The sequence below is a fragment of the Suricata suricatta genome, chromosome 7 (genome assembly GCF_006229205.1).
Source record: "Suricata suricatta isolate VVHF042 chromosome 7, meerkat_22Aug2017_6uvM2_HiC, whole genome shotgun sequence".
Taxonomy (NCBI): domain Eukaryota; kingdom Metazoa; phylum Chordata; class Mammalia; order Carnivora; family Herpestidae; genus Suricata; species Suricata suricatta.
The window spans coordinates 126,722,288-126,734,617 of NC_043706.1; the positions used below are offsets into that span (position 1 = coordinate 126,722,288).

The following is a 12,330-nucleotide window of genomic DNA, read 5'->3' on the forward strand; positions in this document are numbered from 1 at the left end:
ACTGACTGAGCCACCCAAGCACCTCCCCTATACTGAGTATTTTTAAGCCCTGTGGGCATGGAATTAATATTTCCATTATACAGACGAAGAAACAAAATCAAAGAATGTAATAAACCTGCCAAATTTAACCTATCCAGTGGCTGATCCACGATTTACCACCAGGCCATTCGATTGGATGACCCAAGAATTTTCTCTAGTGCAACACTTCTCAGCAGCTTTGGGTGGGGGGGTGTTGGCAGAAAGACCAGCCGTCCCCTGTGAACTTGTGTTACTTACAGTCCTTTTGCAGACGTGCAGGATGATTGCCCAAATTTGAAAGTAGCTAATAATACTTGAAAGTATTAGTACTTTGAAAGTACTAATAATACTAAGCGATTGATAAGACCTAGGATCTTGACAAATACCATTTTACTTAGCCAATGGAATAACTTACCACTTACAAGACTCCAGTTTTGAAAGGGGCGGGCATGTCTTTGGAACTTATATTTGAACTCCCACCACTTGGGGGAACGTAAGCAAATTCAGCTCTGTGAATCTGCGCTGGTGGGGTGCTTTGAGAATTAAAAAAGAAAGAAATTTTGTAGGGATTCAACAAATGTTATTTCTCCCTCTGCCACTTGGATATTTAGGTGTTAGGAAGAATTAATAGAACATGAGGCAAAACTCTTCACATCCTCATTGGAGCAAGAGGAGGTAAGAGAAGAATACATATTACAGCAGAGATAAATGAATTTAATATTGTAATGGAGATCCTGGCCAAGAAAATTAGGAAACAAAATGAGCCAAGCGTGTCCAGATTGAAAACAAATTAGATAGTGATAATTTTTGCATAACCTTACAAATATATCAATACCTACTTATTTACACACTTCAAATAGTGAGTGCATAGTATGTAAATTATCTCTCAATTTTGTAAAAGAGAGTCACACAGATCTTTATAAATTATTGTTTTAAAAAAGAAAGGAAATCCAAACTGCTTAAGAGAACACCTTTTTCCTGATTTGTTCCCCTTTTCCAACATGACATGACTTTGTTGTTATGACTCATGGTTTCCATTTTTTATGTCTCTTTAGCTCATGGAGAGAAACATGAGGAATTAATTACCTTAGGAAGCCCCGATTCCCATACTATTAGTGAAGGGCAAAAATCTTCAGGAACTTCCAAAACAACAAGAAAAGGCAAAGAAAAGTTCTCTGAGAAAGACAAAATAGCCAAAGAAAAACAAGCGCCTCGCTTCGAGCCTCAGGTGGGTGTGATTTTTTTTATTGGAGTCACTTAATAAATGTAGATTCATTGGGTCTTTACTTGACTAAACTGAGGAAAAACGGAATAATTCCATCTCCTTGATTCTAGCAACCATCCTGATACCTTAAGGAAATTTCTTGGTCACCTTCTGCAAGTTGCTTTCCCTAGTTTAGTGTAAAAAGGCACTAATCAAAATTTTAAGACATGCATGTCTATAAGACACGGCTTTGGGGCATTGGGCTTCTAATGTGATTATTATATAGTCCCTACTTTACAGTCTAACAGAGGAGACTAAAGGTAAACAGAGTTTTAATGTTAGATATTGCATGTGAAGTGGTACTTAGAAAGAAGAAGTACTTATTCTAGCCTCTTTCTTCTAGAGCAGCCAAATCTTGACCTGAGTCAATGAGCAAAGGAATTCTAAGGTGAAATCTAACAGAGTCTGCCTTTTTTTTTTTTCTTTAGCATTAAAGTTTGAGAGAGGGGGCTGGAGGGGTGAGGAAGGGTTAGAAGGAGGAAGGCCTTTCATTCTGCTTAGGAGGCTGGGACTCTGTCTATAGCCCAGAGATCATGATTCCAAATTCCTTTAGGGCCAGTTACGTAACTACAATGATGAGGGGTAAGTGGGACAAAGTTGAGAAATACAAGCACAGGCCTAAATATACTCAAATTCAGGTTATTTAAAAAACACTAAACTCAAAATACCCATGAGGACAAAATCTTCTGAACATTGGTATCACTGTATAGACTAAGCCAGGGTAAATGTAGGACGGGAGGAGGGTTAAAAAAAATAAAAGTATTGACATGATCAGGTTTACATTTCAGATACCTTAGTGACTTTTAAAGGTGTACTTTCAAAGGCGAAAAGACTGGAGATGGGGAAAATCATCTAGGAAGGTACTGCAGTGGTCCAGGCAAGAGAGGGTAAGGTGTATCAGGTACAGGTAAGAAAGGAAGAAGAGGACCAAAAGGAACTATCAGAAAGATCGTGTACATAGTTCTTAATCCCAAGTGGATGGTAAGGAACAAGAAGGAACAAACGCTCTCTCTCAAGTTTGCCACTGAATCAACTGAATAGGATGTTGAGACCACCAGCAAAGGACAAGAAAGGGAAATGAACAGACTAGGAAAGCTAATGATCAGCTGTCCCACACTCAGCAGTGGAAAACCCTGTCCACTTGAATTGCCAAGACTTAATTTCTTAGTTGGAGTCCACTCTTGGAAACCTCGTGAAGTAAAGGTTAACGTGGCCTCTGCTGGGGCTGGAATGGAAATGACCAGGTGACCCCCGGGCTGTTGCTCTTCCTTTTATGTTGGGACTCAGCTGATGCAAAGCTGGCCCTAGGTGGTGTCAGTGCTGGGAAAAGACAAATCGCTGCTGCTGCTGGATCAGTTGCAACTTGCAGCCCACAAGGAAAGAAGCTGGGGGAGGGGGAGTGCGGCTGCCTTTCATGTGCTAACAGGACAAGTCACATCAATCTACAGAGCGGTGTGCATCCAAGCAAAATAAGACATAAATGGCCACACGTGAAGGAGATTCTTGCGGTGAGTCCCTCTATTCTTCAAGCACCCATAGTTTACATAGTGGAATTTCAAACCTTAGCACTTCTTCTCCCAAGGGACTTACAAAAGGGAGAGTCTGTATGTCCTATTTTTAAAAGTACTTTGGAGCTTGTTTCAGAGGCTGTTTTTGGCAATCAGAATGAAATAATTTCACATTTAGCTCAGGTAAGCAGCATTCTAGTGTGTTTTTTTTATTATTTTTTTAATAACCAAATAAACCTAATCTTTTTTTTACTTGATAGTAGTACTCATTATCTATTATTGAAATTAGAAGGTAGGGGCATCTTGGTGGCTCAGTGGGTTTGAGTGTCCACCTTTTGATTTCAGGTCAAGTCAGGTAATAAACCCAGGGTCGTGGGATTGAGCCCCATGTCGGGCTCCATGCTGAATGTGGAGCCTGCTTCAGATTCTCTCTCTCTCTCTCTCTCTCTCTCTCTCTCTCTCTCTGTCTCCCCCCACCCCGTCCCTCTCCCTCACTCATGTGCATTCTTTCTCTCTAAAATAATAATAAAAAATATTCGAAGGAAAGCTGTCAATAGATAAGACAATTGAATCCCATCCTTCAAGATTGGTAAGTTCTATCATTGTACAGACTTTAGCTAAGTAAATAATATAAGTGAATGTTTCTTTCTTTTTTTTTTTCGAAGTGTATTTTATTTAAAAATTTTTAAAAATAGTTTATTGTCAAATTGGTTCCCATATAACACCCAGTGCTCTTCCCCACAAGTGCCCTCCTCCCTTACTACCACCTCTTTTTCCCCTCTCCTTCCCCCATCAACCCTCGGTTCGTATTCAGTATTCAATAGTCTCTCAAGTTTTGCGTCCCTGTCTCTTCCCAACTCTCTTTCTCTCTTCCCCTCCCCATGGTCCCCCATTAGGTTTCTCCTGTTCTCCTGTTAGACCTATGAGTGCAAACATATGGTATCTGTCCTTCTCCACCTGACTTATTTCGCTTACCATGACACCATTGAGGTCCATACACCTTGCTACAAATGGCCATATTTCATTCTTTCTCATTGCCATGTAGTACTCCATTGTATACATATACTACATCTTCTTGATCAGGTGATGGACATTTAGGCTCTTTCCATGATTTGGCTATTGCAGAAAGTGCCACTATATATCTGCACTTCTGTATCCCTTCAGTAAATCCCTAAAAGCACTATTTCTGGGTCATAGGGGAGTTCTATGGATAGTTTTTTGAGAAACCTCCACACTGTTTTCCAGAGCGGCTGCACCAGTTTACATTGCCACCAACAGTGTAGGAGGATGCCCTCCACACCCTTGCCAGCATCCATAGTCTCTTGATTTGTACATTTTAGCCACTCTGACTGGCATGAGGTGGTATCTCAGTGTGGTTTTGCTTTGTGTTTCCCTGATGATGAGTGATGTTGAGCATCATTTCATGTGCCTGTAGGCCATCTGGATGTCCTCTTTGGAGAAGTGTCTGCCCATGTCTTCTGCCCATTTCTTCACTGGGTTATTTGTGTTTTGAGTGTGGAGTTTGGTGAGTTCCTTGTAGATTTTGGATATTAGCCCTTTATCTGATATGTCATTTGCAACTACTTTTCCCATTCTATTGGTTGCCTATCAGTTTTCTTGATTGTTTCCTTTGCCTTGCAGAAGCTTTTTATCTTGATGAGATCCCAAGAGTTCATTTTTGTGCTCATTTCCCTTGCTTTTGGGGATGTGTTGAGTAGGAAATTGCTGCAGTTGAGGTCAAGGAGGTTGTTTCCTACCTTCTCCTCAAGGGTTTTGATGGTTTCCTGTCTCACATTCAGATCCTTTAGCCATTTTGAGTTTATTTTTGTGTATGGTGTAAGGAAGTGGTCTAGTTTCATTCTTCTGCATGTTGCTGTCAGTTCTCCCAGCACCACCTGCTAAAGAGGCAGTCTTTTTTCCATCGGATAATCTTTCCTACTTTGTCAAAAATTAATTGCCCGTACATTTGTGGGCCAAGTTCTGGGTTCTCTATTCTATTCCATTGGTCTATGTGTCTGTTTTTGTGCCAATACCATACTGTCTTAATGATGACAGCTTTGTAGTAGAGGCTAAAGTCTGGAATTGTGATGCCTCCCATTTTGGTTTTCTTCTTCAATATAACTTTGGCTATTCAGGGTCATTTGTGGTTCCAAACGAATTTGAGGATAGCTTATTCTAACTTTGAGAAGAACGCTCGTGCAATTTTGATGGGGATTCCATTGAATGTGTAGATTGCTTTTGGGTAGTAATGACATTTTCACAATGTTTATTCTTCTGATCCATGAACAGGGAATGTTTTTCCATTTCTTGGTGTCTTCTTCAATCTCTTTCATAAGTTTTCTATATTTTTCATCATATAGGTCTTTTACATCCTTGGTTAGGTTTATTCCTAGGTATTTTTTGGTTTTTCATGCAATTGTGAACGGGATCAGTTTCTTGATTTCTCTTTCTACTTCTTCATTATTAGTGTATAGGAATGCAACTGATTTCTGTACATTGATTTTGTACCCTGCAACTTGAAAAGTGAAAGTTTGACTTCTTCTTTGCCAATTCTGATGCCTTTTATTTCCTTTTGTTGTCTGATTGTTGATGCTAGGACTTCCAACACTATGTTAAACAGTGGTGAAAATGGACACCCCTGTCGTGTTCCTGATCTCTGGGGGAAAGCTCTCAGTTTTTCCCCATTGAGGATGATATTAGCTGTGGGCTTTTCATAAACTGCTTTTATAATGTTTAGACAAGTTCCTTATATTCCGATTTTTCTCAAGGGTTTTTATTAAGAAAGGGTGCTGTATTTTGTCAAATGCTTTTTCTGCATCTATCGACAGGATCATATGGTTTTTATTCTTTCTTTTGTTAATGTGATGGATTACATTGATGGATTTGTGAATATTGAACCAGCCCTGTAACCCAGGAATGAATCCCACTTGATCATGATGGATAATTCTTTTTATATGCTGTTGAATTCTATTTGCCAGTATCTTGTTGAGTATTTTTGCATCTGTATTCATTAAGGATATTGGTCTGTAGTTCTCTTTTTTGGCTGGGTCTCTGTCTGATTTGGGTATCAAGGTGATGCTGGCTTCGTAGAATGAGTTTGGAAATTTTCCTTCTATTTCTATTTTTCGGAATAGTTTGAGAAGAATGGGTATTAGGTTTGCTTTAAATGTCCGGTAGAATTCCCCTGGGAAGCCATCTGGCCCTTGGCTCTTATTCATTGGGAGATTTTTTGATAACGGATTCAATTTCTTCACTGGTTAACGGTCTATTTATGCTTTCTATCTCTTCCTGTTTGAATTTTGGTAATGCATGTGTATTTAGGAATTTGTCCATTTCTTCTGTGTTGTCCAGTTTGTTGGCATATAATTTTTCATAGTAATCTCTGATGATTGCTTGTATTTCTAAGGGATTGGTGGTAATAGATCCTTTTTCATTCATGTTTTTGTCTATATGGGTGCTCTGTCTTTTCTTTCTAAGGAGCCTGGCTAGAGGTTTATCGATTTTGTTTATTTTTCAACAAACCAACTCTTGGTTTCATTGATCTGCTCGACTGTTCTTTTGGATTCTATATTGTTTATTTCTGCCCTGATCTTTATTATTTCTTTTCTTCTGGAGGGTTTGGGGTGTTTTTGCTGCTTCCCTTATAGTTCCAGTAGGTGCTCTGTTAGATTTTGAATTTGCACTTTTTCTAGTTTGATGAATTAGGCCTGGATTGCAATATACTTTTTTGTTACGACTGCCTTTGCTGTGTCCCAGAGATTTTGGATTGTTGTATTGTAGTTTTCATTTGTTTCTGCATATTTTTTAATTTCTTCTCTAATTGCCTGATTAGCCCAATCATTCTTTAGTAGGGTGGTATTTAACCTTCACATTTTTGGAGGTTTTCCAGACTTTTTCCTGTGGTCAATTTCAAGTTTCGTAGCATTGTGATCTGAAAGTGTGCATGGTATGATCTCTATTCGTTTATACTTATGGAGGGCTGCTTTATGCCCCAGTATGTGATCTATCTTGGAGAATGTGCCATGTGCACTCGAAAAGAAGATGAATTTCCTAACTTCAGGATGCAGAGTTCTAAATATATCTATCAATTCCATTTGTTCCAATGTGTCATTCAGGTCCATTGTTTCTAAACTGATTTTCTGTCTGGTTGATCTATCCATTGTTATCAGTGGAGTATTAAAGTCCCCTGCAATTAGCACATTCTTACCAATAAGATTGTTTCTGTCTGTTATTAATTGTTTTATGTATTTGGATGCTTCCAAATTGGGTGCATAGATGTTTATAATTGTTAGCTCTTCCTGATGGAGAGACCCTGTAATTATTACATAATGTCCTTCTTCATCTCTTGTTACTGCCTTTACTTTAAAGTCCAGTTTGTCTGACATAAGTATGGCTACTCTGGCTTTCTTTTGGCTTCCAGTCTCATGACAGATATTTCTCCATTCCTTTACTTTCAACCTGAAGGTATCTTCAGGTCTAAAATGAGTCTCTTGTAGACAGCAAATAGATAGGTTTTGGTTTTTTTATCCATTCTGCTACCCTGTGTCGTTTGGTTGGAGCATGCAGTCCACTTACATTCAGTGTTATTATTGAAAAATGTGGGTTCAGAGTCAATGTGTTCTCCATAGAATTCATGTTTATAGTGGTGTCTCTGGCACCTTGTATTCTTTGCAATATTTCCCTCATAGAGTCCCTCTTAGGATTTCTTGTAGGGTTGGTTTGGAGGTCATGAATTCCCTCAATTTTTGTTAATTTGGGAACACCTTTATCTCTCCTTCTATTTTGAATGACAGACTTGCTGGATAAAGGATTCTTGGTTACATGTTTTTCCTCTTGGTCACATTGAAGATTTCCTGCCATTCTTTCCTGTCCTGCCAAGTTTCATTAGATAGGTCTGTAACCATTCTGATAGGTTTCCCTTTTTATGTTAGGGCCCTTTTATCCTTAGCTGCTTTCAGAATTCTCTCTTTATCTTTATATTTTGCCAGTTTCACTGTGATATGTCATGCCGAAGGTCTATTCAAATTATGTCTTAAGGGGGTTCTTTGTGCCTCTTGAATTTGAATGTCTATTTCTTTTCCCAGATTGGGGAAATCTCAGTTATAATTTGGTCTAGTATCCCTTCAGGACCTTTCTCTCTTTCTTCCTCAGGAATTCCTATGATATGGATGTTGTTCTGTTTGATTCTATCACTCAGGTCTCGAACTCTCCTCTCCTGCTCCTGGATCAATTTCTCTCTCTCTTTTTTTTTTCAGCTTCATCTTTTGATATAACTATATCTTCTAATTCACCTAGTCTTTTCTCTGCCTCTTCAATCTTTGAGCTGGCTGCCTCCATTTTATTATTCACCTCATTTATAGCCTTTTCTTTAACTCGTCACACCTATTTTCAAAGTTCCAAATCATTGTCTCAGTTGCTTTTCTGATGCTTTTTTCAACCCTAGCAATTAATTTTATGACAAGTTTTTTAAGTTCTTGTTCAGGTATGTTGTTTAGATTTGTTATGAGCAGTTCTGTGGCTATGACTTCTTCCTGGAGATTCTTCAGAGGGGAGTTCCTTCGTTTTGTCATTTTGGCTAGTTTTCTCTCTCTTGTCAGTTTAAAAAGCTCATTGTGCACTGTGCACCTGTTAGTATTGCTCTGTTAAAGAAGGCTTATTGACTGTCCAGGGCTTGTCATTTCAGGAAATATTCTTTTAATGGTGACTCTCAGTTTCTCTTGTTGTGCCTTTGATTGTTTTATTTCCCTACTCAGCGATATTTGGGACTCACTGTCATGCACACTTTGTTGTTGTTTCTAGGGGTAGCCCTGAGAAGGGAAAGAGACAAACACACAGGGAACAGAAGCATGCACATGCACAGACAAATCAAACAAACAAACTCATTAAAAGGGGGAATGAAAGAAAAGAAAAGGGAGAGGAAAGAGAAGAACAGAAGAGAAAAAAGTAAAGGGGGACAGAGACAGCAAAGGACAATGTATAGTCTATAAGTGTATAACCAGTCGAGGGGAGAGATAAGGATGAGATACAGGAGATATATCTGGATGGCAAGAGGAAGGAAAAAAAAGAGGGAGAAAGGAAAATAAGGAGTAAAAATTAAAAAAAAAATTTAACGTAAAAAAGGTAATAAAAATAAAAAATAAGTACAAAAAAATGAAAAACTAAAAAGCAGCAGCTCCCCGTCATGGACAGGCATGGTTTGGTGTACGTAGGTCTCGGGGCTGCTCTCAGAGGCCCTGCCATGGTGGTTGTGGAGGATGAATGGTGGCGCCCCAAGCTCCGCTGGAACTATGTGCTGCAGGTCACTCTAATGAGTCTGATCCCCTTGTGCCACAGCTGAGTCAAGCTGTATTTTCCAGGTCCACCTTGTTTCAAAATCCTAGCCCATAAACTTTTAGGCTACCACAGATGAGATGTTATTGCTTTGGCAGCTGGCTTCTTAGGATCTCGTAGGGGTAGGGAGCAGTTTCTTTAGGTGCCAGCAGGGATTTGCACTATCGTTGCCAGAGGCAAGGTGTGCTCTAGGAGGTGAAATACACGCCCTCACAGACACTGCTGCCAACTCCCAGCAGGGATCCCGATCGGGTAGGGGGAGGGAGCTGTTTCTCTTAGCACTGGCTGCCCGGATTCATGCTGCTGCTGCCTGAGGCGCCGGGCTCTGGCTGAAATGAGCTGCGGGCTCCCCACAGCCACAGCTGAAGTGCACACCCCGCCCTCCACCAAGTCCTTGCCGGGATCGCATAAGGATGGGGGCTATTTTTTCCCCTGTTGGCACCCAGGATTCAGGATTCACGCGGCCAATGCTGGAGGCAAGATGCGCTGTGGAAATGAGGTGTGTGCTCCTGCTGCTCCTGCAGCTGAGGCCAAAGGGCGCACCCCCAGGGCCACCTCGGAGGCCGCCAGCTCCCTGCCGGGATCCCGCCTGAGTGGGGGCTGTTTTTTCCCTTGTGCCACCCAGGTTCCGGATTTGGGCTGCCCAGCAGTTATATATGGAGTGAGAGTTTTTCTCTCTGAGTGGGGTTAAACGTTCTTTATCTCTTCTCTAGAGACAGTACTATGAGCGTGTTCAGTTTCTCTTTCTCTTCCTTTTGTCTCTCAGAGTCTCTGTGCATGTTCCCTGCGTTGGGCTGGGGCTCCCACCTCCCCTGCCCTGTTTGGGCTGGCCCATTTTCCAATCTCCCCAGTTCGCACTCACTCAGGCATCTTTGAGGTTGTCTTCTTTCTGGAGTCTGTATTTTCTCCTTCCACTCTTGCAGATGAGAGTAATGTCCTTCTCAGTTCAATAGATGGGGCAGACGAAGTTTACAGACCTCCCTTCCTCTCTGCCATCTTGGCTCCTCCCTCTCTAGTGTATTTTTTTAAAGTATCAGTTGGTGGCTGGTTAAAAATCTTTGATAATGCTCAATCAGCAGAAAATAGTTTTCCAGAAAAGAAAAGTCATGATGAGTAAAGCCTTTTATTACACAAATGGTATAACCGCAAAATTTGAAGTCATTCTAATTTTTGTCAAATCCTGTTAATTCATACTTCAAATGTTGAGGGGGAAATGCCTCAAAAAAGGAACATAAACATTTCTAGGATAAATCAGAAATTGAAGACAAAAACATTGGAGAAGAAAGATCTGGTTCTCCGTGTCCTGGCATCCTGACTGACAGACGCTGTGCTCAGAATCTTCTTTATACACTCCAAACAAGTCTTCAAGCCCCACGGAGACAGCTGACACTCTTCCAGTGTATACCAAACAAAGTACTGCTAACTTATTTCCTTATCCCACTGAAGGTCTAGAAGCTTGATAGCTGGTTATATGGTGGACTTACCCCCAAATCAAAGTATGATTCAGTCAGAAGAGTCAGAAGAACAAAAACAGGTGATTAAAGCTGAGTGGGCTATGGCAAAGTCAAAAAAGCAGAAGAGAAGAAGAATTTATCTCCTCAGCAAGAAAAGATTGCAAGGGTGAATATTAAGCATTGAACCCAAGCTTTAGTCCAAACACTAAGAACAACTGGCCCAAAGTTCTGCATTAATAGGGTTGAAGAACGCACTTTTCACCTACTAGAATTTCCTGAGGAAAGAGAAATGGCTTCCATGGAATGAATTAGTCCATGTTTATTACAAAGGAGACAAGAATGGTGCACGTTAGGCCTTAATTAGCTACCTGAATCCAGTGAAAGGAAGAGGTGTCCAGAGTCTCACCACTGATGGTAGAGGAGCACTTTTAGATGCTTCAAAAATTAGTTGAACTTACTTAGAAATCAGTTCCTCAGCCCTGTGACTGCATTTGAGGTGTAAACGCAGGTGCCACATGAGCTTTCCTGTTGGTGTTAACTCACAGGGCCCTGGATGAATGTGAGGAGCTTTATCAAAATTTAGTATTCCTGTGTTTTCACTAAATGTCATGGTTAAAGCAGTCAAATGAGTCAGAGCCATGCATTTTATGAGTCAGATGTGGCAAAATATGTTTAAGATTGGAATGAAATATGCACAAACGATTGAAAGAGCAAGAAATCCTGCACATCCTGAGGTGGCTGCAGGCAGCACCATGATAAACGGGATACGCCGAACGTGTTTATGTGCACAAGCTACGATCACGTTCCTGGAGTCAGCTCTCACGATTTGGGAAGCCGTCGCTATAAAATGTGGGAGGCCTTCTGAGCCTCATCTGCTGCTCCTGGCTACTTTGAGAAGTGTGCATTTGGGAAACGATTTTCATCAAGGTGGTTTGTCTCTGAGCATAAACGTGGTGGTGTAAACGTCTTTGGCCAGATGTTCCATTAGCGCCTATAGTGTCCCAAGGCGTTGGAGATTATAAAACAGATGTGAGAAACACCACAACATACACAAGCCAGAAAACCAAGCTGTCTAATGCCATAAAAAGTGCTACAGATACAGAAGTCCATATAGCACTTGATGATTTACTACTTCCTGGCACCTATTTTATTTTATTTTTTGAGAAAGAGAGAGAGTGAGGCAGAGGAAGAATCTTTTTGTTTTAAGTTTATTTACTTATTTTGAGAGAGTGAGGAAGGGGAGAGGCAGAGAGAGAGGGAGAATACCAAGCAGACTCCTCACTGTCAGCACCGCGCCCAATGTGGGGCTGGACCTCATGACCATGAGACCATGACCTGAGCCGAAATCATGATCGGTGGCTCAGCCAACGGAGCCGCCCAGGTGCTCCATGACACCTACTTTAAATTTAGCCCCACAACATGTCAAAACATACCTCTAGATGAAAGTCAAGATGAAAAGCTGAATCAGCTACAGGTGGGAAGCGTTGAAGAAAAAAAGAATTGAAGAAAAAATTTACAAGCTTGAAAAAATATTAAGTCAAGGAAAAGCAATTGTGCAGAAAACTGATGATTGTATAAAACTAAAAACTGACATGGACAGTGGCCTTCTATTTGAAATTGTGATAAATGTATCCATATATTCTGGAAAATGAAAAGCTTGTTCAGAAGATCTACCATTTAATAAGGAAGTGTGGGATCTGGTCTGAGTTAACTTTGAGATACTCATGAATTCTGGGGAATCCTGGAAAAGACAGTG

The 12,330-nt window shown here is 40.6% G+C and overlaps 1 protein-coding gene and 1 pseudogene across 1 annotated transcript in view; both read left to right on the forward strand.

Annotated features, from left to right (window-relative positions):
• The window catches only part of ADGB (androglobin), a 135,833-nt gene that overhangs the window by 107,821 nt on the left and 15,682 nt on the right, over positions 1-12,330 (forward strand). The window contains exon 30 of the mRNA XM_029945518.1: positions 1,074-1,246. Within this exon, the coding sequence (XP_029801378.1) occupies positions 1,074-1,246 (173 nt within the window). The remainder of the gene's footprint in view (positions 1-1,073; positions 1,247-12,330) is intronic.
• LOC115296402 lies at positions 10,230-12,226 on the forward strand (annotated as a pseudogene).